The 27,500-nt window shown below is 38.3% G+C and overlaps 1 protein-coding gene and 1 long non-coding RNA gene across 3 annotated transcripts in view; both read left to right on the top strand.

Moving 5' to 3' along the window:
• LOC138060266 (uncharacterized) overlaps positions 1-4,180 on the top strand; it is a 5,557-nt gene extending 1,377 nt beyond the window's left edge. Inside the window, exon 3 of the long non-coding RNA XR_011134318.1 lies at positions 3,868-4,180. This is a non-coding gene — a long non-coding RNA (uncharacterized lncRNA). The remainder of the gene's footprint in view (positions 1-3,867) is intronic.
• A 6,398-nt stretch (positions 4,181-10,578) lies between these two features.
• The window catches only part of LOC138058890 (DNA excision repair protein ERCC-6-like), a 27,769-nt gene continuing 10,847 nt past the window's right edge, over positions 10,579-27,500 (top strand). The window contains exons 1-15 of one of the 2 annotated variants that reach the window (XM_068904339.1): positions 10,579-11,193; positions 12,038-12,158; positions 12,974-13,067; positions 13,677-14,259; positions 16,293-16,427; positions 16,948-17,100; positions 17,459-17,594; positions 19,975-20,145; positions 21,360-21,536; positions 22,762-22,878; positions 23,694-23,789; positions 24,213-24,467; positions 24,968-25,078; positions 25,756-25,970; positions 26,460-27,265. In XM_068904339.1, coding sequence (XP_068760440.1) covers positions 10,892-11,193; positions 12,038-12,158; positions 12,974-13,067; positions 13,677-14,259; positions 16,293-16,427; positions 16,948-17,100; positions 17,459-17,594; positions 19,975-20,145; positions 21,360-21,536; positions 22,762-22,878; positions 23,694-23,789; positions 24,213-24,467; positions 24,968-25,078; positions 25,756-25,970; positions 26,460-27,265 — 3,472 coding nt within the window. In that variant the 5' untranslated portion in view covers positions 10,579-10,891. Of the gene's footprint in view, positions 11,194-12,037; positions 12,159-12,973; positions 13,068-13,673; positions 14,260-16,292; positions 16,428-16,947; positions 17,101-17,458; positions 17,595-19,974; positions 20,146-21,359; positions 21,537-22,761; positions 22,879-23,693; positions 23,790-24,212; positions 24,468-24,967; positions 25,079-25,755; positions 25,971-26,459; positions 27,266-27,500 lie in introns of both variants that reach the window. The other variant, XM_068904338.1, reaches the window with a different exon arrangement.

Raw genomic sequence — 27,500 nt, forward strand, 5'->3', positions numbered from 1 at the left:
GGTGCCAGAAGTTCTATTTTTCTTTCGCGAGGAGCGAGCGGTTAAAACGGAGAGGCGAAAAACCTGAGGTTCTTATTTTTCGCCTCTCCGGTTCAACCGCTCGCTCCTCGCGAAAGAAAAATAGAACCTCTGGCACCCAGAGTAAGAAAAACTGCAATGAAACCGTGAAACACTTTATTTTCATGCAAATGTACTGCGATTCATGCAATCGCAACTGAGTTAAGTAAGCTTCAGTTGCCATGAGCTTCAAGCCGTAGCACTGATAATAGTTCCACAGACATTTGTTGATGAGTACCAGGACAGATTTTAAGTTACAATTTCGTTTTTTTCTGCATACAATTTAGACTGCATCTGATGGATCTTTCGATTCCTGCGATCTGGTGCAAGTTTGTAGTGTCTTGCTTTCTCATTTTACATCATGCACGAAGTTTAGATCAGTGGCTAATCAGCTAAAGTTTTGTATTTTCTTTCCTTTTACATTTCCTCCATTTCATCACGGTCTGGAAAGAGGATGGTCCGGGTTAAATGGTAATTTTCATTTCCTCAACAAACTAAAGTATAAGCATGTCTGATTGACTTCAATACATCGCCGGTTGCTATGGTTATCAATGATAACTGTTGTCACTATTAACGAAATGAAACGCAGCATTACTGTCTATTACCGGTAGATACAATAGTTTATATTTTATAATCAAACAGAAGAAAGAAACCATAAGGCACCAACATAGCCCCCTCTTTCGTCGTAACTGGGCCAATCAAAACGCAGAATTGAAATAAGGCCGTGTTTAAAAGAAACCTCGCTAAATCTAAGCGTTTCAGCGTGAAAGCCATAGAAAGTTTTTCTGTTGCATGTCAAGAAATCATATAATTGCACGATAGTTCCTTTCCGTCAAAGAACAGATTTAAATGCAGTTACAATGCAGTTTCGTGTAACTGAATTAAAAGACGCGTCGCACAATTCAGTTTAAACTGAAATTCAAAATCGTAGCTACAATACAGTACAATACCTTTATTTTACGTGGTAAATGTTCTCAGCTATTAGCTACTTCACAGACATACCACGAAAAATAAATAAATAAGTAAACGAAACATAATAAAAAGAGAAAATAGCTCATAAAAACCTATATAAAGATATATGTACAATTAAAAATATCAAAACTAAGAGTGGATCACAAGATTATAAACTAAGAAAAATGTATCTACAAGTATTTGCGCAATTAAAATATAAAATTTGAGAAATCCATGTTAGACATCAAGTTCTTAAATGTTCCAATGTTATTAGCGGCACGGAACTGATCCGGAAGAGCGTTCCAAATCTTAGCTGCAGTGTAACGCCACGATTTAAGTCCATGGGTGGTTGTATTCACTTTGGGTAGCTCGAGGATATGTTTTCCTCTAAGATTATAATTAGTTGATCGTTCATGCAACAGCTCTCCTATTCCTCTAGGGACTTTATACCCATGGATAGCTTTGTAGACACCGGTGGCCATTTGAACAATTCTTTGATTAAGGGGACAGCAGGTTTAATTGTTTTAACAACGCCTCGTACGTAGTTGACTTGTCATGGGTCACAAAGCGAAGGGCTCGTTCATTAATTTTTTCAAGTTTGGCGCAACTAGTCTTTTACCGCAGTGATGCCACGACTCTGAGCAGTAATTGAAATGCGGTGCAATGAAAGCTCGATATATATCTAACCTCAGTTCAAAAGGCAATATTTTCTTCAAACGATTGAGAACAGCAATCTGTTGACTAACTTTACGATAGATTTTACGAATCTGTCCCTCAAACTTAAGCTTATTATCGATAGTGACGCCAAGGAGTTCCATTTCGTCTTGAATAGGGATAACGGTTCCTTCACATGCAGGTCAGCACAGGATTTCTCTCGACCCTTCCAAAAGTGATTGCTTGATATTTTGAATGATTTCTTTTCATTTGATTGAATTAATACCACTCATCAACTTTTTTCAGATCGGCATTTATGTAGCTGGGCTTGGATAGCCTCTGTACACCCGCCTCCTACCCTCGCAAAAAATCGGGGAGAGTTTTTTTGCGAGGGGTGGAGGCGGATGTGTTGTGGTTTAATTTTGTTCTTGGATTGAAAAGTTCAGTTCAATTTTTTAAAACTGCATGGTTTAAGTTTTTTATAACACTGCCCATTTTAACATATTTGGATATCTTTCTGTAATTACTTTTATGTGAGTATGTGTAAAATAAACTAGAGAAATCATTTTAAGATTATTATGATGGATTGCTGTCTCTGATGCTATCAAAGACAATAATAATATCATTATTTATTGCATGTGAACAATAATTTTAGTGCTTGGGGTTAAATGCTCAGCTTGGTAATTAGGGTTAAGCTCTCAATTATAGGTTTACGCACTTAAACCGGTCAGCATTTCAGGAGGTGTATGACAACTGCAGACTGCCTACAAATAGCGCTGATAAACAGTATTTAAGTCTATAAGGCACCCTTGTTCATGATATCAAACATGGTCCATATATGTCTCTTAGAAATTCACTTCTAGAAGTATTTTCAAACTATTAACTGAATTACAATAATTGTTGTTTGTTAACTACTGGCATTAATACACTATATTGTAATGAATACACTTTAACAAATATTGAAACCATGTCTGGAACACCAGTTAACAGTAAATAGTCATTTGTTCGCTCAGAACATCTTACAGAACTGTATAGATTATTTCCAATAACCAAAATATTGTTCAAAGTAGAGTTATCAAAGTAGAATTGTTCAAAGTAGAATTATCTTGTATTTGATGGTATATAATAGCAGTAAGTGACATTGCTACACATTGCTTACCAGCATTCACAGCAAAGATTGCTTCATTTCCTTGGCTAGAGTCAGTGGACACAGATTTTCCCCCACATCATCACCTGTATTTTTAGGTATTGCGAATGCTGTGTGTACCATCAATGTTTATTACTGCTACTCCAGTAGATGCTGCTAGTAACACTGTTGGATTCTCAGGATTCATTGGAGCATGTCTATAGATTTTTACTACAGTGTGGTAAATTGTTTTGATCAAATGGCTTTTCCCAGCACTACCTGACCTCCAGTTATAAATAAATAAACTGGTTCAACATTTTGTGACTTCATGCTGTTGAGGTTTTCATTTATTTCTAGTCCATGAAAGCACCCTATTGAAAGCTTTGCATTGCATTTTTAATTATTTAATGATTTAACTGATTCACGTAATTGGTCATCAGATATTCCTCTTGGCTGTTTATACATTGTTATTGCTGATGGACTGTGATTTCTAGTAGTTTGGGAATTTGCACCAAGCTCTGAGGGTACTTGTTTATTGAACATCTACTGATGATTCATCTTAGAATTCTAGTTGAATTTCAGCATTCTCTTGATCATTTATGAGATCATATGAATAAATGACAGTGTCATGCTTGTTTTTTAGCCATTCTAGTGCTTGTGTTACTAGTAAATAGCTGATAGAGATGCTGTAGTGTGCACCAAAAGTTGTCTAAAGTGTGCAAATTGCAATAAGAGAAAGATTAGCGGCAAGTCATCGATGTAAAATTCTAAACAGGTCCTGAAATTTGAAGCATACTGAAGAAACCAATTTCACTGCTGCATTGTGGCAAATTTTCAACCAATCACGCATGGACGCATGGTGGGCTGAATGGAGTTAAACTAAGAATAAGACCCCAAGTACGCATTGCGGACCTATTTTTCTTCGAGTTATCATCTGTTGTTCATTTTTGTTAATTGTTTTTACTTAGATCGATCCTTGTTTCCTGAAAGGCGGTGTTGCTTCTTTGGTTTTTCTTTGAACAAATGTTTGGTCTTGTTGTCTCATTATTAACATTTTTTTTGTGTGTCTTTGTCTTTAGGTGGCCTTTCAATTCCTCTATTTCTCTGAAATGATTGAAATACGCAATTGCATTGGCGTGACTCTGTCATATGCGGCTCTGGTGTCGTATTGCACATTTGTAAAAATCAAACTTTTGACCGAGAGTGGCCTGGGGTGAATAATAAAATATTAATTTATAAATTATTCTGAAGAAGTTTGATCAGTTGCTTGCGTGGTCGAGTGGAGTAAGGAGTAGGCAACAGATCCAGAGGGAGGGAGTTCAAGATCAAGTTCTGGTGGGTATATAGAAAGGTCTTGAGTAATAGGAAATGTTTGTCAGTAGATGTGTGAAAGTAGCGGGGGTAGGATAGAGGTATTGGAGCGGATCATGGAGGGATAGCAATCCCCTGTTTTTTAACTACGCCCCCCCCCCCCCCCAAAAAAAAAAAAGGAAAAATCTCTTTTTTAGACAGTTGATAAAAATAAAACCAGTTTTAAAAATTTAAACTGGTTTGGAAAAAAAAGAACCGGTTTAAAAAAAATCCAAACCAAGAACAAAATTAAACCACAATATAGTACACAGGCTAGGCTTGGAAATATAAAATAGAAACTGGATACAAATAGATTGTATCCAATGACATACTTTATTTCCGTCACCTCGGAAAAAATCCCGATTTTGACATCCGTTCTGATATTTTTCTAAAATGGTCATAATTGTTACATTACAAGAACACGAAATAGAGTGCACTTTACTCTGATATCCTGATAAAATAAAATAAAATAAATAGCAATAAATAAAATAAAAGCGAGTATTGTACAGGCGAACAATTTACCGAACATTCTTGACAGAAATTGTCGTCCCAGAACGCTAGAAATGGCGTTTCCGAGCCTTAAAATTTCAACATTTTCTGGGGAACATGCCCCCAGATCCCGCTAGAGCTCGCGCCTTCGGCACTCGAACATTTCTCCCGATTTTTCAGACTCAGATGGTTGGACAGTCTGTGCGTAAAATCATGCCTTTCCTTCGTTAAACATTTCTTTGCCTTGTGTAAATAAGCTTAATAGAAATGACTATGTTAAACATGAACTATGATACCCTAAGCAAACCAGTCTAGTCCAGATCCAATCTACTAATCGCCTTCATCTGCTTCGTACTCTGCGTCTTCATGGTCTGCCTCATCCTCTCCCTGGTTTCCAAACTCATCTTCGCTATTAGAACAACCACACAGGTCCGTGAAGTTCAGCTAAGTTTTGCGGCAGTTGCACCTACTTGTTGAACAGCGGGTCTTTGCACAGTTACATCGGAACAGCTCAATGACAGCTTCTGGTGCAGGAGTAAAGACGTCATAACAGGTAGGCATTGGTCACCATCCAACTCCCATCCACACACTCTTCTGATGAGGGTAGTTCAGGCTGAGGCACGGTGGCCAACTTCCACACTAACGCTTGAAGACCGCTTGTGGAAGTGCCTCTTGTGTCGGTTGTAATTTCTCGGACTCTGCCTGCTTCTTTCGAAAAAGTAACCATCTCAACTCCTTGACAATGATGATGACATTACACTGCTAATAAGTGAATTGTGTGCTGCCCAGATTGGGATTTTATATTCTCCTTCCTGGTTCCCTCCTTCATTAGCGTTAAGCAGCTTTTGGGATAGAGTACGAGCCAATAGCCAGGCATAATCTTAGGAGCTTAACGTAATGGGCAATTTATCTTCAGAGAACAGACCCACATTGGGATACTTTGGACACGACGGGCGTGAGGGAGGGTCAGGACATTCCAGCAGAGTTGATATGTATAGGAGTGGGAAGGTCTTTCATGGATCTTACTTGACCTATATACTGATATCGTTAGGTTCCAAACTGCAGGTAAGGTAAGAAAGAGATATCGGGTATATAATAGAACCGTTACACCCTGTTTAGTGTGTCATATCTGTTCAAGACCGTGTGCAAACAAGGCTGGGCTTGCTGCACACCTCTGCCTACGTCACCCGGGCTACGCGAACCACAAACCGTCTTCATCGCAAGCGATGTGACTTCCATGAACACCCTGTTTTATTAACGGGTCATTGCAATTTCAAGTCTATTAGTACCCCTCCCCCTACCAAAACAAGAAAGCTTTAGTGCGTTTTTCGAGGGCTATAAAACAAGAACACCCAAGCTCAGTCCTAACCAATCGATCTTAAGAGTATGAGAGGAGGTCTTTGTTGGGCAGACACAAACTTAATTTTCTTAATTGCTCACCTGATCTCGGGTGTCTGGTCATTTACATCACAGGCCTTTGTCAGATGGACATTGGTGTCCCATGCAGGGTGCTTATTCCGCCGTACGTATCTTCGGCAAAGTCTACATTGTCGGTGGCAAAATATGTTGCACCCCTCATCAGTGTCCGGCGGCAGAAAAAGCCCATCATTGTTCTCCTCTATTCGCTTTATGACTCCGGACTCTAATTGAGTTTCTAGTCTTAAAAGCCTCTTATACTCAACTGACATACCGAACCCCCTTAGCATATAAAGGAATTTAAGCAACGACAACGGCGACGGCAACGAGAACGTCATAAATTTGCATATTTAGTGGCAAAAACAATAGCTTTGTACGCCCTGCACGTGCGTTTTTTACTTTTGTCCATTTCTTTGCCGTCGTCTGCAAAACAACAACATGAATAGCCAAGTTTGAGGATTTATGAAGAACGTCAGCACCTGAGGATAAATTTTCATTTTCTCCCCGAAATTAGGCGCCGTTCTGATCAGTGCCATTTTTGAAGAACTACCACACCCTTGTCACATTAAAACGGTTGAAACGGTCAGGAAGTAATTAAAATTTAAAGTTCAACATCATATTAGCCAATCAAACGGCTGATACGACATTTTTTCACCAGTGAAAATAACGATATAGCCAATCAGAGCGTCGATACGTCGTTTTTCACTAGTGAAAAAAGTCGTATGACCAATCAGCTGGCTTCTCTAGCGCAAAGTGACTATTTTTATCTCTGTAAACTTAATTAAATACTCCCATCAGGGCTTTTCAGTATCTATTTACAATAATTCAAAGGCCTGTCTCTAAAAGCTATGTATATAATCTAAAAATTACAAACTATAAAAATTCAAAATTAAAAATCCTCCCAAAGCAGGCTCTGCAATTTTTGTTTAAGAGGATCCAACTGGAGGTCTTTCATGTCATCAGGCAGGGCATTCCACAATGTTGTTGCTCGATAGTGGAAGGAACACTGGGCGGACACCGACTTGAAAAATGGAATGTTTAACAGATTACTATTTCTCGTTGCCAAGGAATGTACCTCAGATCTCTTTCTAAATTTATTACATAAGTATGGGGGAGCTAAGCTTTTGACGCTTTTAAATGCCATAACAGTATCCCTGTACTGAATGGCAAGATGAATCGGTAGACAATTTAGCTCCCGTAATACTGGCGAGATATGCTCGTGCATCATGACTCCGAAATTGCCAATACGTCGAAATCTCGATCCTTTTTGGCGCGTAAATCTCGGTACGTATATAATAAAATGGTTTCTGACATCTTGTTTCCAATTTGACGCTCTGTTAGACACACAAGCCATTTTGCTTTGTATTAGATTCACAGCCCGCTTGTGAACTTCCCGGCACTTTTCATCTGTAGATATATTTCCTAAAGGACAGACTCCGAAACTACCTAAAACGAAGATCGGTGATCAATCGCTAGAACACTTGTCACTTCTCACTTTTATACGGACTATCTAGCAATTAACATCTAAGCTACAGCGTGTTTAAAATGCCACGGCAAGATTACTCTATCGTACACCTTGGTATTGCCATATAACACCATTATTAATACGTGAATTACATTGGCTTCCAATGAGGTCCGGAATTGACTATAAGATGTTAATTATCACATTTAAAGCAATCTATGGGACAGCTCCGAAGTATATATCGGATTTAGTAACTTTAAGACCCAATTCTAAATATAGTCTTAGATCTAATGTCAAGTTTCTTCTATCGCCACCCATGATTAACACCTCTTCTACACTTGGCGATAGAGCATTTATGGAGCGGCACCGAAATTGTGGAATGCTCTTCCTTATGACGTCGGAGCGCGTCGAACTTTAGTACTTTTAAACAGAAACTCAAAACTGCACTTTTAATTCAAGCGTACAAATAAAAGCTTTGATATATTTAATACACATACGTTAAGTTAGCTCAATTTTATAGGTAAATTTGGATTAGATTTTCATATTGTTATTGTTCATTAGTATTATATATAGCTCATATATGTGAGGCGCATTTGAAAATTGTTTAGTTGAATTTGCGCCATAAATAATAATAATAATAATAATAATAATATTATTATTATTATTATTATTATTATTATGCAATGCCGCATCATACAATGTTTTCATTTCGTCTCTCAAGTCTTCCTCCCGCTTTTCTACTAACTGAACTGCTGCATCTCGTGTACTTTAACTGCCACTCTCTCTGATTCATTAACCCGCTTAGGTTTGCTAAACTCAACATCGTCTATTTCGCTTCTCAACAACTCCTTTAATACTTTGCGACTTATCGTCCTTTTGTCTGCCCCGTTTTCCTTCAGTATGCTATTATAAGCATCTTGAATTTCTGCCGTAACCAGCGCATGCCCGTTTCTCAATGCTACCTCTGTTGTTCCTAGGAACTAAAATTTTGCTGCAATTTCTGATGCGATGAGTACATTATAGCTTCACTCACCGTTCCCTTTTAGGGCTGCTTTGGACACACCCGTCCGGTATTTTTTTATAGTCCTACAGGACCCAGATTACGTCTCGTAACCATTGCATAATATGTCGACTTCTGTATCAGTTTACGATATTTGCCACGTTATATAACTGGCCCCAATATTTGAAGCCATTTTCTTTGCTAACAGATCGCTTGGATAGAACTCAGTTCTACCCGGACGATCGAGGTCCTCTCAGTCGCCCCGGTCATTAGCGATCTGGGTAGTGTTTCCATATAATCGTCCAGATCGCCTCTGAACATAATTTGAAACGAATGGGGCGATAGGGACGATCCGGGACGATCATGTCGAATCAGGCTTAAATTTTGTTAAGTGTTCACGATTTTAATTTCTTCGAACTGTTTCTGTATGCGATGCGATTTGCCGGGTTTTCAGGATTGGCAGGGGTGGTGCAGTTGTGAGAGCACTCTCTTCCCACCAATGTGGCCTGGGTTCGATTCACAGATTGGCGTCTTATGTGGGTTGAGTTTGTTGGTTCTCTACTCTGCATCGAGAGGTTTTTGTCCGGGTACTTTGGGTTTCCCCTCTCCTCAAAAACCAACGTTTGATTTGATTTGCGTTAATTTGTTAATTTCAGTTTGCAGTGTCCCCAATTAGGACCAATTAGTGCTCCCAGCGCTATCCAGGGCTTATTTGAATAAAAACAAAAGAATATTTAAATGGCGGCCATTTTGGAATAAGGTGTATTTAGATGTTTCAACCACTTTAGATGCAACGGATGTGGTAAACTTCAGATTTCAAAGAAATATCCGAAGCGTGACCCACCACATTACACCTTTATCTTGTGTGTGTAATCGGCATTGTACCAACCTTCTGTTACTATCTTAGGATTGTGTCAAATATGTCCTCTGCTATGTTGGAAGATATACCTGGATGATATAGTTGATGCGTGATCACACTGCCGACCGGCATATAATCCATGTTAACCTCCCATGTATATTCTCCATAGCGCTTCACTTCCGTTTCCAAGTTTTGAACGATGCTCTTCTTCAAATTACAACTGGGATAGATGAGCTGATTGTCAGGATACAAATGTTTTCAGTCTGGAAATGCAGCTTAGTATTAACTTCATTTTAAAATAAGTAAACGATCTCTGATAGAATACACCATTGGTTTATTTGTATTTGATGCATTTTTGGCGAGACAATGAAGTAATGGTCTTTGTATAAACAAGAGCAATAGCACTTTCTTTAGTGATGTTTTTCGTTCCGGTTCTTGTCACTTAACCCATTGTTATTTAATACAATTTTAATAAAGTAATTCTGTTGTCAGAATAGAATTTATTGATAATATCTAATAAGTACAGTACAACATAAGGCAATTGGATATTTTATTTTACTGATTTTTATATTAAGGAGGCTCGAAAGAGTTTTCAGCTGAGGGTGCGCGCGTAAGCCACACACGCAATTCGTAAGCTGCTCGCGTCAGCTCACGATTTAAATGGGTCACCAGGAATAAACAGCCTTACATTGCGCTTCTCATGATGTTCGACTGTAAATTTAATGAATACCCGGACCCAGATTATCTTCATTCTTGGTGGTGACACTGGACCATGGAAACAAGATAAAAATTAGTGTATTTATTCCAAAATGGCTAGGCACACTGTTTTTTACTGATCGATGGGTATTGCGAAGTGTTTGAAAAAAGGAAACGCTAATTGAACGGTTTAAGATGAAACGACATAACTCATCGAAACATCTTTTGCAGATGAAAAAGGAATATTATTCTTGAAACCATTTATTTTCTACAAGAATTCCAAATGTCAGGATGAAGAAACCGTTGTATTCCTTCTTTCGAACGTTTTTGGTAAAAAGGGTCCCTCGACACTTAGCCTGCGAACAAAGACGTATTTCCGGCTGTCACTGGAACCAGTGACAACCGGAAATACGGCTACTCGACACTCGACGAACCGTATAACTCTCGACCCTAGCCTCAAAATCGACAAAACGGCCGCACTGCACTCCCCCTAAAACACCAAAACCAGATGGCAGCGGTCTCTATGGGGTTATTAAGGGCGTCATGTATAGGAACGCGACGTACCCACGAAGAAAGTAAATTTTGGCTGAGTGGATAAAAATTGGAAAAGATCAGTTTGTAGCCATCACATCGTTCATGGTTTATGGCGCAGTGTTGTTCTTGGTTATCACTAGCTAGAAAAATCGTTTTCCACTAGTTTTTAGTTCCTGGAGACAATGGACAATCGCTGCAAAGGAACAGGTGGTAATTTTTTCCATCAGATCCTCTCAAGGCAAGAGAAACTCGCCTGATTTCCCAAACTAGGATAGACGCTCTCTTGTATGAACCAAAATGGAAGAAGCTATAAAAGCTTCTCAGGAAAAAGAAACAAAAAATTTAGATGACAAAGAAGAGCAATCAGTTGGGCACAAAACGAGAAGTTACGGAATATCAATTGATTCTGGTTTGATTCCATCGGTGCCTGTTGAGAAACAAGTGTCAGTTTTAAGGAATTTGGGCGTTAATGTATTCAATCAGGAAGAGTTTGAAGAAGGTGTTTTAAAACAAGTTGACCAAGCGATCGCTGTTAAGGAGACAGAGGAGATTGTCAAAGGATGGGAGAAGAATTTAAAAGTAGTTGATGAAGACATCAAGTAAGTGGACTAGTAACTGCTGAATACCCTGCACTTTGTTAAAGCATTTACTCAGGGAAACCACTATGAAAAGAGGATCAAAATTTAATGTTTTGGTCTTTTCATGCGATTTTTACGTTTTGAAATGCTATGTTACAGTTTCATTCCTTAATCTTGATCTTTTTTTTTGTGGTGCCTTTACAGTAAAAGAGCTTAAAATTTTTCTTTTGAAATTGAGGAAGCAGAAATGAAGGAGAGGAAACTGGTATCAAATTGGAATTTCTTGTGGTTTTCTCAGGGAGGGTTATAAAGCTGGGCTAAAACTTGCCAGTGGCCAGGGCATCCGTGGCGACTTTAAGACTTACCAGGGTGACTAAAAATTGAGGTTTAATTGCCCAATATACGACTACAATGCCAAAGAAATTCGTTCTGATATATTACCAAGTTGAAAGTTGAAATAAAAGAGCAAGTTGTTTAATTTAGCTACCTTTCAGTTCTTTTCCCCAACTGAAATTTCACTGAATCCTGTGAATTTTTAGCTTTTGCAAGTGGAAAATTCAATGAGGAATTAACCATTATGAATTCTGAGACAAGTGATCCATAATTTTTCTGTTGCCATGTTACTCCAGCCTCACCAAAAGTGCTTTGTTGTAGTACCCAATCCTTGAGACATGCGTTCATTTAAATTCAACTTACGGAATCCATGTGACTTAATTATGTCCCGGGCGACCATGAAATCAAAGAAAGTGGCTCCCCTGGCCACCAAGCACTGGAGTTAAGGTGGGATGGAAGGGAAGACCATTGACTTTGATCCATCCATGGATCGTCATGGTAATGGAAATTTCTCATCTGAATTAACTTTTAGGACTGTAGAAATAGAACTGGAAGAAGTCGAAAAGTTACTAGGGAATCTTAAGAGAAAAAGTGGGACAGGATATGAAGTATGGCGTAGAAGCCAGGTGGTGCAAAAACAAAAAGATATTAAGGTATGAGTTACACCTGCACGCAATTCAAACAATTTTTTAGGAAGTTGATTGTCATCTCAGTCATCCCTAGATTTGATAAATTACTGAATTACCAGGATAGGGGTATTTCAAGTTTTAGGAGGGTTCAAGATTGCACAGGGTACTTCAGTGGCTCAATTTAAAGACCTACGTTGTAGGTGGCACACTTAAGTCTTCAAATTGAGCTGGTTTTAGAGAACATGCTTTTTATGACAAAGATTTCCTGTTATGGTAGAATTAGGTAAGTTTATCCCCAGTTTTTTTTTGTTTCAATGTAAGTTTCTGGGTCTCTTAAGTCCAGTGCCTTGCATATGTTTAATTAAAATACACGCACAGCATAATGATTGCCTCTTTCCTAGAAATGCTAAAAGCCCAGACTTTTCAACTTGTTACAATGGCTGCTAGCATTATTATTTTAATATTATCGTGTATATCACATTGTATAAAATTAAAACAGTTGCTATGATCTAAAGGATTGGATTTCCTCTATGACTTCTTCATCAAAATGAAAACTGTCTGTCAGAAGACTGAATCTTTTAAATGTGCAAGCATCAGCAACAACATCATTTTGAGATTCTGGTTAAGCTAATGTCTCACAGGCTTCAATGTTAGGACAAACCATGTTGATTTTGTTGACAAAGAGTCAGTCAATGTTATCAACCATTTTTGAAGAAGTGTTTTAATTGGCCATTTAAACAAAAAATAGTATCAGCCAGACACTGAATGAAATATGAAAAATGTTATCCCAATTTGTTTGAAATAATAGTTGTATTTGCACACGCTGTTCTTTTGTACAGCTGCGACAGTTGAAGAAACTGCAAGCAACTCAAAGGTCTTTACATCACAAACTGGGTCTAGGACAGGAAGATGTGCATGATTCACAATTGCAAGGTGAGAGTTTAAATAACATGTAATCTATCATGTAGGCAGTGACTTAAAAAAACCATAAATAATTTGGACAATTTTCACTCTCTTTATTGACCAATGATGTTAAAGATTTCATTAGATCATTTAATTTCTGATGGGATGTTAAATTATTATTATTTTGCTCTTTACAAAGTCTGACTGCATTTGTGATAACTGCATGGTTTTCAGGATAATGGGATGTGACAATACATTCACTGTCAATAAAACTCATCAAAGCAAAAAGACTTGAACATTATCGAAAAGTTATGATAATTGTTGCATATTATCATAATGGAAAACCCCTATCATCTATGAGAAAACTAAATGGCAAACAGTAACATCAACAGTAACTTTAAATTGTAGGTTTGCTTTCTTGTCTTAATTACTGTATAATGCCATTGTGCACTTTACAATCAACATCCCCAAGATATTTCAGTTGCATTCACTGTTTTCAAAGCTTGATTGATCCCCTGAAAATATCATTGTGATAGATTTAAACTCTTACTGGTACACATGTAAACATACAATAATTATGTCCACTATAAGCTATCGGCTTCATGGTGCTTATTTTTGATCAATTTTTCATATCAGAAGAAATTCAGACAGCTGATGATGCTCGTCATGATAAGAACCTACACAAGTTTCCACCTGAAAAAGGAAAAGAACAATCTGTGAGAGATATGCTGGTCAAAACAGGAGAGATGACACCCTTTGGCGGCATTGTGGAAAATGTGCAAGGGATAAGAGATCTGGAAGCTACAACCAAAGAGTTTGACTCACAAAGTTTAGGATTAGAAATGATGGCTACTGAATCTTGTGGATATGATCATCTAATAACAGAAAAAGAAGAAAATCAGAAATTGCTTGTCAGATCGCTAGGAGGTGGAGTAAATAGTGATGCTGATGACGATGATGATGAATATCTTCCTAATGAGGGTGAACTGAAGTACAGCTGGTATGAAGATGATTTTGATGAAATGGAAAGTGGAGCAAGGGCCAAGATACGTAGAGGCAAGAAGTCAACTGCAATGTCGAAACAATCGCTCAATGTTGCATACAGAGAAGATGATGCTCTCACACCAAAGAAGAAGAAGAAGACAATAAAGAAAGCAAGGAAGAAAATTGATACCAAACCTCTTGACGATGGAAGTGAGAAAACTTACCGCCAAAGAATCAGGTAAATCTTGCCGTCTTTGCCATCAAAGATTATTCAACACAGAGTTGTCTGACCCGTAATTAGCACCAATCTAAGTTAATCACTATCAATGGTAAATTACAGGTTTTGGAAACAGCCCAGGACCAATGACCAAAGAATTAGTTTCCTGAGAGCTACAAAATGTTTAGGGTATTTCTGGTACCAAAGCAAGATGTTTCGATGTATCAAGCTTGCCAATTATTGTGTTTTAAAAGACTTACGTAGTCTAGCATTTGGAATAAGGTGCTGTTCATAGTTTAACAATATTAACACGTGCATTTTTTAGGAAATTTAATTCTCTGAGATAAATGTACAAGACAAAGGACCTACTCTAAGGTTCTGTGTAAAGTTACAAATTATTTGTTCATGAGGATTTTAGATAAACACTAGGCATTCTTGGTGATAATTACCAAGAATGCCCAGTGTGTTATTTTTAATTGACATCTTTATCATGTTTGGCAAAAATTTGTTGAGAGTAAGGGGAGCATAAAGGATACTTAAAGTGCCTTTGAAGTGAAAAATAAATTTTGCTTATTTTAAAGACCTTAAATAAAAATAATGAAGAATGGTGTTTTCTATTTTGGAATATCTTCTGTCATTTCCGAGATATTCAAGTTTTTCAAAAATTGATGACGTCACCAGCTGTTCACATGCCAGAAATAAATCCCAAGATTGAGAATACCTCTGATAATATTGGATGGGTGTTGTTCAAACTTGTCACCAGTAATGAACAGAAGATGAGACGCAAAGTGACGCAGATTAAATTGTTTTCATGGCAACACTCTTGTTTCCAGTCCCTCTACCATTAATCAAATATCTCAGCTTTTGAACGGATAAGTCAGGCAGATAGATGGCCAGACTTGAAATGCATGTGCTGCTCATAATGCTTTACATCTCTGTATAAGCTTACTGAGAGTGAGCATGTCTTATTATGACAATAAATGACAAAATCAATTGTGCATTAAACAGACCCAGAAGCAAAAATGTAGATTACCGCTGCCAAGTTTTGTGATTTATTGCAGTCGTGTACAGGTTAATTGTGATGTTATCATTTTTTGAGCAAAAACTTGAATATCTGTGGAACAAAAGAAGATATTTCAAAATAGAAAACACCATTCTTAATCATTTTAAAAGTAAGCAAAAGAAATTTTTTACTTCATAGGCACTTTAAGCCGCATTGGAAGACAGAGAATAAAAGCAAAATGTTGAAATGAAAAGGAAATTTGTATTTTTATATTATACATATGCTTATATGCTTCATCGAATCATTTTGAAAATGCTAAGTTGTAAAATGAGCTGCTTAATAATATCTTAAAATGGAGGTTTCAACAGCATCTGATTTTAACCCTTTGAGACCCAAACCAGCCTAAACTGGCCAGACTTAGTATTTTAGTCTGTCTAGCACCAGATGATTTTACGAGTTCGTCAATGGGGAACCCCCGGGAGTCATTGGGTTAAGATAAAAAAATGACTTTGTTATCAAACTTGAAAGTCTCCCAGCAGATTTCATTAAAATTCACTTGTACATCCAGGGCTTCCACTGTTTCGGAGACATCCTGGAGCTTCCAGCTCCAAAATGGAGACTGACCCATTTTGGCTGGCAAAACCTGACAATCCAGCCATTAGCCTTCATGCCCCCGAGAAGACAGGCACCCGTCACACTGATAGACAGTGGAGAGTGGAGGGGGAAAGGGAGGGAGAAAACCGCCAAACGCTCCACACACACTCCTTTTTCCCTCCACTCCAATGGATAAGCTCTACAACCCAACACACAAGGAATCCAATGCATGTGCAAATATAACAAAACCACTGACAACAATTTACTGCAGTCGCTCCTAGTTTTTAACTCAGTTAGACTGCATTTAACTTCATTAAACTATTATTATCATGAAATTACAGTAATTCAGTTTATCTTCTCGTAAACTAGTGTCCATTCCATCAGTTTTATGTTAGCTGTCTTAATTCCATTTGGGTGAGTTTACTAACGTTTGCTTCTTTCTTAACAAATTATTCAGGGAGGTGAGAATCAAAGAACTTCTAAAAAAGAGAACTGAGTCTCTCACTGATGACACTGATGTTGAGGAGCTTCCTGATATGGAATTTGACAAAGGACTGAAAGTTCCTGGCAAAATTTGGCACAAGTTGTACAAGTAAGCTTAAGTGACAGCAAGTGCAAAATGATTTATGTGATTTAAGTAATATGCCTGCCCTGTAATGGACTGCAAGAAGAGATTTGCTTGCTTATTGAAACTTTGCTACCTTGTATAATAACTATTATATTGAAAATATGGTTAAGAACACCAGGATAAAGGGATTCTTAGAATTCTTAGATACATTTACATTTGAATGCAGTTTCTTGTCAAAAAAAGAGGATCAGTCACTTAGTCAACGTTTCAACTAGTCCACCACTAAGCAGTCTGTCAGTCAGTGAGTTATAGTCAGTCTCTCAGTCAGACAGACAGCCACATCATAAGTCAATCAGTCAGTTTGTCAGTCTGCAATTCAGACAGTGGCTTAGCCGATTGGTACTTGATACTTTTTTGTTACATTTCCAGGCTGAGTGGTGATTTTGCCATAACATTACATAAATGTATTTTTTATTCCCACGTCCATTGTTCATTCTGTGTTGATACAAGCCATTCATTGTGTTCTCCACATGCTTTGATCAAGGTATCAGCAGACTGGTGTTCAGTGGTTGTGGGAGCTTCATTGTCAGCAGGCTGGTGGCATCATTGGTGATGAGATGGGTCTGGGAAAAACAATACAGATGATTGCTTTTCTTGCTGGGCTCAAGTACAGCAAAATCTCAGCCAAAAAATCAAAGTGAGTTTTTAATATCAAAAATGTGTTAAATTTTGCCACCCTCAAATTTGTAGCACTGTTGTCAGAAACAGCCAATAGTTGGCCAGAACTTCCGCTACTCAAGCATGTTCAACTTTTACCATTATTAAAAACACCATGGAGAACATTCTTTGTTTCTACCTTAGAGTGAACCAGAAGTTTGTCATGATGGCATCCAAATATTACTTTTTTACCTAGCACTTTTTCCTGGATTTGGACTTATAAATACACATGTAAGCATCACTTGCAGTTTGGCTGGGGCTAGGTCTAAAAGAAACACTGGTATGCCCTCAAAAAGTCATTTCCTTCACCTATTTACAATAATATTTTTGGTGTACAGACGTGGGGGTCTTGGCCCAGTGTTAATAGTCTGCCCTGTCACTGTTCTTCATCAATGGGTGCAAGAGTTTCATATATGGTGGCCGGACTTTAGAGTGGCTGTACTTCACGAGACAGGAACTTATCAAGGTTTCAAGGTTAGTTAAGCTCTGGTCAATGAATTTGATGCTCAAAATTGTCTGGGTGTTACTTCATTGTTATTCTGTAGTCTCAGGTACTGAAGCAACTTTGTTATGTGTTACTGAATATCAAAGTTATATTTTAAGCCCACAGCAAGTGAAAATGAATAACAAAAGGCTTGGGAGGACATATTGTTTTACCGTTGCATTCTTCATGTTCTAACTTTTGAGTATTATTATTTAGGCTGGGATTGATTTTTAACTCATTCACACCTCAAACACCCTAGTCCCCCCCCCCCCCCCCCCTTCCCTCCTCCATTGACCAGTAGTAAAATTGTCTGGCATTAATTAGACAGAGTAAAATCTCTTAAGTGTCACTCTCATGGGTCAAAATTGGTTGATGCGGACATGTAGTTGTTGACTGCGTTTAACCTAGGACACCCCCCATTGACATGTAAAATCGTCTGACGTTAAACAGAAATCTATTGAGTGTCAAGTTATCTGAGGGGTTAATGGGCTAAAGAGGCACTGTCATGCTAAATTTGCTGTTCTTAGGTCAAAACTGGGTAAAAAATGTAAATTAGTAGCATTACTCACACATACAACATTTCTGACAACCCACTGAGGAGATGTGAAATGTACTTATGACACAAAGAGCTATTTGTATTAAATTCCCATCCTCTCCATCTGTGGCCGTAAACAACAAAGAATAGCTTCAGTGCACTTTAGCAGCGCTCGAAGCTGTGACCAAATTGGTCGCCATGGCGAATAGGAAAAAATGATGGCGACTAAAATTATCGTTAAGGTCACCAATTTGGCGACTGTTTCAGCGTGGAAGTGGTGTCGGGATAATTGGTATATTTTTTTGAACTCTAGATCCAGAGAAAATGAAAACGCTTGCTAATATACCTACAGAACATTGTCCATGGATTTCTTTTGCAATTCTTGCAGTTCTCTTCTTTCTTTATTTGTGTGAAGAGTCGAAGGTCGTAAGGTGGCCATCTTTGTCTCAAAATGGTCAGCAGTTCTTTCCTTCATATAATACTCCACAGTGTGTCATCAAGGGAAAATGACAACCAACATTTTCTTCATTATTCCTTCTTTCACAAAAAGATCGCCAAAAGGCTACTTAGGTAACAAAACTGCAGCCTTACTTTTTGGTCTTCATTGATGCATCTTTAGTGTTTTCAAGCTCAACTAAAATAGCGTGACACTGCCCCTTTGAGTTGTTATAATTTATAGATAGGATTGCATTTGCTTTATAAAATTCAAATACATTTGTTTTGAAAAATAATGATAATAATTCAGGGTTAATGCTTACGCTCAGTCAAAATCTCACCTTCAGTCAAAATAAAAATTATTTTTGACTTCATTAGAATTTGAACTTTCACTGTTTGGTTTGGTTCAGTTTGGTTCGTCTTCTGCTTATGATATGAGGTGTTGTGTGAAGAAACAGCCATCTCTCTTTTGCCATCTTGTTTGCTTCTCTCATGGATAGGCCTTGGTAGGAGACGATCTCTTTAATCCCATTTATCCATCGCATCCTGGGTCGACCTCACGCTCTGCTACCAGTTCTTCTGATGATATAGGCTCTGGATACAGACTGATTTGACCTCAATCTAGTCATGTGACCGAACCAATAGATTTTCAGTTGGTCAACATACATGTACTCCATCACATGTCTTACTCCTACCATTTTCCTGATATCTTCATTTCTGATCTTGTCTCTTCAGGTCTTGTTGACGGCTTTTCTCAGGCACTTCATCTCGCATCTGATGATTTTCCTAATGTGGGCCGGGTTGTTCGAAAACCGATTAACTTAATCCAGGATTAGTGTCAACTTTGTTTCACGTTTTCCACTTTTTGGCGAAAGTTTCTTTTGCTTATTTTTGTTTTTCAAGATTGACTTCCTCCGATGTAAAGTTTTGCCGAATATCAGCGTTGAACAGCATTTGGGAGTAGAGAAATAAACTCCTTGGTTAATTTTTAATCTGGGATTAGCGTTAATCGGCTTTTGAACAACCGGGCCGTGGTGTTTAGTTGTTGCCCATGTTTGGCTCTGGTAGCACAGAGTAGGCATGAATATGGCATTGGTGACTTGGAGTTTTGTTTACATCTTAATCTTTGGATGTTTCAGGATCAGGGTTTGTCTGATAGATGATGCCTCAATTTCCCTGTTGAGTCTTCCATTTTGGGTGAATACCCTTCCGAGATACTTGCGACAAAACTGTGAAAGTTAGAAATTAAAGTACCGATGCAAAAGTATGGCTTATTTTTTAAGGCCATCAGCTATATAACAGCAAACAGCAATAATATTTTATATTAATTTTCATTGTTAAGCAGGGCAGTTATTTGTTCTGGTTCCTTAAATCAAATTGTATTTTATTTAATTTTGCAGCAAGAGTTGATCAAAAAAATCTGTGATGAAAATGGTGTGTTAGTGACTTCCTATTCTGGTATGCGTCAACATCAGGATAATTTGTTATCTCAGAGGTTTGACTATGTGATTCTAGATGAAGGGCACAAGATTAGAAACCCAGATGCTGAAATCACTTTGGCCTGTAAGCAGGTAAGATTTCCATGACATTTTTTTCCTTTTTGATAAGAAAAAGTTCCAGAAATGTTCCTGTGAATTGAGCATGTTGCAGTGGTTGGAGCATATGGGTCAAGTCCTAGAGGTGACTCGATAAGTTTGCTTATTTTACGTTTTTTTTCCCTGGGTTTTTCCGTTTTCTTCCATTAACAAAACAGCGTGCAGCTAATTCTGCTGCTGGTAGATTCCTTAACTTACATCCAACTCTTTAAACTAATCATAGATTACTAAGCATGTTTTCTATCAAAAAGATTATTTCCTGCACTGAAAGCATAACATGATACAACTAAATTACTGACAGAGCAATCAGTAGTATTCATACCTATAGAAATAGTTATTTTAAGTTATCACAACATCTTCATCAGTCAAGTGTTTGATGTAACTATCGGTCATGTGATTGTAAACGGAGGGAACATTTAATTGTGCCATAAACAGGGAGTAGCACCAGACCCTATCCCTGTTAATAAGTTTCAAACTTAATTCCTCACAGGCTCAATTTCCCTTGGACCTCAGACTTCCTCTATTCATGTGTGGCTGATGGTTAATAATAATATTAAATCAAATTAATATGTGAGGGATGAAGACATTGTGATAAACTCTAAATATTCTGTCTGAATACTGATTGCCCTGAGTTGGCTTATTTTTTTTGGATCGGGTTGACCATGTTTTATTGTTTATTAAATATTATTAGCATCATCATGATCATGGTCATCATTATAATTGTGTTGAGTGAAATAATTTCATTGCATTAGCTGGGTCTTGGGTTGCAAGGAAAATGGAATGTAAATATAATGGAAGTAAATTTGAAAATTAATGACTGTTTGGTATTGCAGTAGGTTTTCAGGATGAAGAAATAGCAGTTACATGTAAATTTCAAATCCCTCATAATCATAATTGATTATTTAATAAATTGACCCGATTTTGGGACTTTGTTTAAGGGTGCTTTGCTTTCCTCAGAACTGGCCAGCCAGGGCCAGCCAGACCTGTCAGTTCGCAAAGAAAATGCAACAGTTCAAAGGAGCATTTGAATGATAATCCCTCTGGAGGAGTATATATCATTCTTGAAGTGTGTTAATCTGAAGGCGTTGTAGATTTAGTCCTTCCAAATTCCTGGTCTGGCCGGTCAGTTCTGTCAAATGAAAAGCATTCTAAGTGACACATGATATTGTGTCTTCTATATTTTCTTTCAGCTTAGAACTCCTCACCGCATCATTCTCTCTGGATCACCCATGCAGAATAACTTGCGCGAACTTTGGTCACTGCTTGACTTCGTATTTCCTGGCAAACTTGGCACATTGCCAGTGTTCATGACTGAATTCTCTGTTCCAATCACCATGGGAGGATATTCTAATGCTACCAAAGTACAGGTATTGACTACAAAGCTGTTACAATGTGAGATCAGGGTTGGTAAAATGTCAGAAGTGTCATGACTTGTTCTCTCACTGATGTCAATGCCATTGTTTTGAATAGGTCCTTATTTCATTAACTCCTGTGTTAGTCAGTAGCCACAGAAATAATTGAGTGTTAAAGTCCAAGCTCTGTGGTTCCATCTTCTCTAAATGTAGCCAAACAGTTAATGTTCTACATTACTTGCTCGTAAAAGCAAGAAAAGTAACAGACAGAAGATTCAGGTGCATTACTTTTCAGGTCATGCATCATCATCATCATCATCATTATCATCATTCAATTGTCCTTGTAGTGTGGTGGTAGTGATTCTACCTCTGGGTAATTGTCGTAAAGGGTTTGGCCTGTTTGTTATTTAACACTATATAGTGCTACTCCAAATATCCTTATGAAGATTTTATTTAGCTTTCTTCCCTGTGCCTTAGTTAAGGTCCAAGTTGCACCTGTTAGATGATTACTAGACCTCCCCAACTTCAAACTAAAAGCAGTGGACAGTTCATTATAATGTTGCAATGAAACATAGTTCCTTATAACTTCATTTTTCAAGGCATAATTGCTTAAGGTCAATTCCTCTGTAATCAGTGCCCTCAGTGGTGATTAGGCATAGAGCCTGTGACAGTCATAACTTGCAGAAATTATTGATAATACTTCACACTTGTTTTGGTAAATCCTGCCTCCAAAAGCAAGCTAATGAACTACCGGTAATAAAACAGTTAATGAATTATTCTAAAAAAGGTAAAGTAAACCAAGTGACAATTTAATAAGCCACTTTCAAAAATACTTTTTGTTTGTCCCCCAAATTTTGCATATAGGCATTACTTTTGGTTTCCCTTGTGACCATTGTAAGTCCCAAGAGAAATTGGAATCAATGCTTATGAAAACTTTTGGAGGGCAAACAAAGAGTATTATGTATTTTTGAAAGTGGCCAATTGTGCCAAACAACCGTGGGTTGATCAGACGGTGCAGGTTCAAATCTCGTTTTTAGCACTACCTGGATTTGTGGTCGGTGGTTAAGAATTCAATGACTTGTAAATAAGCAACTTGTTGGCTCCTGTCAGTTGAGGTATGTTTATGTGTGTTGATCGCTTCCTTAATTTTCCCCGCAAGGTGCACGCTGTAATTAATCACCGTGTAAGTGTAAGTGTAAGTACAGGTTTTAACACTAAATTCATCATCCCTGTTTGGCAGGTGGAGACTGCTTACAAGTGTGCGTGTGTCTTACGAGACACTATCAACCCATACCTATTGAGAAGGTTGAAGAAAGATGTTAAAATGAGTTTGGATCTACCAACTAAGAACGAACAGGTCCAGTAATATATTTTTTGTCGAGTTATGACTGGATGTCCATCTAAGAAATAATACAAATTCCTTGAAGCTGTCTTTCAATACACTGACACAAGGAAGCTTCCACTTATGGTGATGAGTCAACACAACATTGTGTGGGTAAACTGACTATGCAGAGGAGTTTTTGGTGTGATCTTGAAGCATACTTATCAAGCTTTTCTATTTAAACTAAATGAACTTATTGCAAATGCCAAAATAACAAAAATTGATAAAACGTACAAACAACACAACATGGTAAACTATGAAATTCTTTTATTACTTTGTTCGAAGGAACAAAGTACAGGATTCGGCTCTGACTCTTCTTTTCTTTCTGCGCGTGTGTAAGATTTCTTTGCCACTGGTAAGTGGGTACCCCAAGTAGGATTTCGAAGTCGCTATCTCCTAATTCAGAGGCGATCACTGGGTTTGATCGTACTGACCAAGCTACATGTATTGTAACAAGAACACTGAAATACTGTGAACTTTGAGGAAATTGGCTGAAAATCCTTTGAACAAACTGTAGGCTATCCGTAGACTCTTGTTCTTGGGAGTGACATCTAGGGTCTGCTAGATTTTGCAGCATAAATTTCCCACAATAAGACACATTTAAAGCATCGGCTGTAAATCCCGCATAACTGATATTCACATTTTGCTGCATTTACTTGTGAAGTGGAATCTCTCAAACCTGGAGGTCATTTTTTTCCCGTAATAGGACTAACAGGAGTAAAGAGCAATCATAGTGGTTGTTCTTCCAATCTTAGCAACCCTCTTTTGACGCTATATTTTTTCTTGTTCAGGTCCTTTTTTGCCGGTTGACAGAAGAGCAGCGTGAACTTTACCAGCAGTATTTAGATTCCAAGGAAGTTCAAGCCATTTTAGCTGGTAACTACAAGGTACAATTGCTCACTTTTTATTCACATGAAGCTTCTTAAGCTCAACCCTCTTTCTTCAATCTTTTGCCCCTTAGCCAATCACCACTAAGCTTTCATTTGAATAGCCCTTATGCGTGATGACGTCTGACTAGCTGATTTCACCACTAAGCCTCTAACTGAAAATCAAACTTTTAAATTCTAGCTTGAGCCAAATCCCAAAGGAACAAAGTTGTAAAGAAAGCCTACGTGCAAACAGTATTGCATGTCCAGATGATGTAAATAATTTTGTGCAAACGAGGCTTGGTGGTGAATTTTTGAGCATATGACGTCATCATACATAACGCCTATTGGTTCCTTTGAATTTTCATATGACCTTGGAGAAACTAAATTCAGACCCTGACACCACATTGAAGTTGTATTGTATTGAATTTATCCTCTTGACAGGTCTTTCCAGGTTTGATTATGTTACGGAAGATTTGCAATCACCCAGATCTAACATCTGAAGCTGGGTCCCTTTGGAAGGCCAAACAAGACGAACTGAAAAGTGAACAAGGGGAGATGGGAGAGGCACAGGAACCTGACCCCGAGGAGGGCTATGGAGACTGGAGACGGTCCGGCAAGATGATTGTTATTCATGCTTTGTTTAACATGTGGCGAGAACAAGGACATAGAGTGCTCGTTTTTTCACAAACGCGACAGGTTTGTGAACGACGGAAGTATCAAGTATCAGTAAACATAGCTGATAATTCATTCGCAGTGGCCAATTTACCTCATGAACTCAGCGAATAACAAGTCTTAGTTTGTCGAAACAGATTTTTTTGCATGTTTATCTCGGGTGACCGTTACTTGAAGCGTCTGTAACTTGCAACTCCTTTCCTTGGAACAAAGCTGGGGATTTTACGACACCAATTTTATGCCCAAATATGGACAAAAACAAGATCGTAGTTGGTCGTAGCTGCACGCGCGGGAAAATGCGCAAGCTACGTTACTTCCAAATTACGAAATTTTTAAACTCAAAAAACCCCAGCTCTGAACCAGAGTTCAACGCTTCAAGGTCACGAGCTTCTGCCGTTATATGGTTTCTTTCTCCTTGTTTCCATGGAGACTGGACTTCCACCGAAAGTTTAGTTGTCTTTTAACTCTTACGACTTATTGTTGATTGACGGAGTTGATCTTTTGTCTGAACCTTGTTCTTTCAGATGTTAAACATCCTAGAGCCATTTGTTGCATCGAATGGATACACTTATCTCCGCATGGATGGTTCGACCCCAGTTGCTTCCAGGCAACCGCTGATCAAAAGCTTCAATGAGGTACTCAGGTCTACGACACTATATAACAGCGATGTATTGTTTGCCTTTCCTAGATTGGTGTATCCAGCATACAAGGCTTGCTACACCTATGACCGGTGCACTCTCTTAATTTTCCTATACGTAGGTTATGGAATAGAATAAACTTTACTCTCCACAGTCCGTCAAATGGAATACACCCGTTTGTGTGATGTAGGTATATATAATTACTCGTCATGTCATGTAACAGCTTTCACATGGTCACATGCACATCACTGGGTTGATAACCTTGCAGAGAACAAAACAGTAAGAACACATCGAACCCTGATAACAACAAAAACTGTTACTAGAATTACCAGCTTACCATTGTTGCAATATTATAAACCTCTCACTGCATGCTATTCCAGGAGGAGGTAACGCACTCGGAGTTGATCAAAACCGTACTTTGGCTCGTCTCAAAAGAACTCCATTCACTACTTGCACAAATCCCACAATACACCTCTTTAACCCCCCCCCCCCCCCAAAAAAAAAAAATCTCAATAGGCATTGTTTTTTCGACTTCTCTTGGGACATTTTCATGTCCCAGGAGAAATTGCAAACAATGGTCATGCAAAAGTTTTGGGGGTTATAGAGGTGTATTATGGGATTGTGCAAGTAGTGAATTGCCGCCAGAGCACATAGTTTGCCGTCTTTTTTTGTAGGATAACTCCATCTTCATGTTTCTCCTTACCACTCGTGTTGGAGGTCTAGGTGTGAACTTAGTGGGCGCTGACAGGGTTGTCATTTATGATCCCGACTGGAACCCCAGCACTGACACACAAGCGCGAGAACGAGCCTGGAGAATTGGGCAGACTAAACCAGTGACAATTTACCGCTTAATAACTACAGGGACGATAGAGGAGAAGATATATCATCGGTAAGGAATGCAGCTGCAATTTTTAGCGCAAGAACTGTACCAAGAAGCCTTTTCTTTTGCAATTGTTTTCTAGATTGATTATTAAGGGCGCGTTCGATTGACCCTATTCCGGAATAAGAATACGAGGGGTGATGATTAAAACGGTATGTTTGGCGCGCTTCGAAGCAGCAAGGACAACAAACATATGTTTAAAATAGCATTTTAGTGGATGTTTGACAATTTTTATGTGAATCACCGTAAAAGCGAAGGATTTCTACCTTATATTCCACGCATTCTTATTCCGGAATACGGTCAATCGAACGCACCCTAAGTGTGCATTTGGATGAAAAAAGCCGAAAACAAAAAAAAAATTATCGCTATCTGCTTGACATCATTCTCCAAGTAAAGACAATGAAAGACCTTTTACTTCAGTCGGAACGCATGGTTTTTGCGTATTTTTGTTCGTGTATTTATGTATTATAGCGTGTTTTCTGTACTTTCTTTTCGTAGGCAAATTTTCAAACAGTTTCTAACTAATCGAGTATTGAAAGACCCAAAGCAACGGAGATTCTTCAAATCAAATGATCTCTATGAGCTGTTTACTTTGGACAACTGTGATAAGCGATGTGGGACAGAAACTAGCGCCATATTTGCTGGGTCTAACTGTGAGGTCAAAGTTCCTGGATCCCACAGGAGGAAAAAGCAAAAGAAGATAGAGGACGATAAAAACTCAAAGGCTGTCGAAAAGGTTAAATTAGGAGAAAAAGCACTGAACAAGATTCCGCCAAATGCAGCTGAAGATACAGGAGGCTCATTTTGCATTGATTGGCGAGACATCGAAGAGACTCGAAACTTCAAGTACGATAACGACGAAAATCAAACAGAATTCAGTTCAAATGTATGTGAAGGACAAGAAGAAGGAGAAACGTCGTTGAAGAAGGTTCTTAATGAAGGGGAAAAATCCGAGAAAAATGTGTTGGTTAATAAAGTTTCTGATGAATATTTCGCACTGGATAGCAAAATTAATGACGATTGCAGCACGGTTCAGGAAGGGAAGACCTTCTTAGTCTCTCAAGGAGTGAAACTCGCACCTGTGAAAGAGACGGCTCCGGCAACTGAGGTGAAAACGGAGGAACAAACAGAACGAGTGAAACGGGTGGTTTTTTCATCAGATAAAGCAGCAGTTCAAGGGTCAAGTGGCCGCGAAACAAGTAGGAAGGGAAAAAGAAAGATTTCATCTTTGAGCGACGAAGAGCTGAAAAAGAGAGTCAGGCTTAAAGAACAGAAGAAGAAGAAGAAGAAGAAGCGTCGAGCAAGTAAGAAGTAGATCTAGAAAAGAGTTTTCACTCGCGGTAAACTGCAAACAGTCACTCCATTAATTATTATTGTGCTAGAGTGGTTTTCAATTGAGTGTCGAAAGTAATTAGCGAATTGCTTCGGTTTATGATTACTTCACTCAGTGATTGGTTCAAAGTTCTCGCGCCACTCAAAACCAATCGTGGCTCGCGCGTGCACATTTTCCCGCGCTTTGTGTCGGCTACGTGAAATTAC

This window comes from Montipora capricornis, chromosome 8 (genome assembly GCF_036669925.1).
Source record: "Montipora capricornis isolate CH-2021 chromosome 8, ASM3666992v2, whole genome shotgun sequence".
Taxonomy (NCBI): Eukaryota; Metazoa; Cnidaria; class Anthozoa; order Scleractinia; family Acroporidae; genus Montipora; species Montipora capricornis.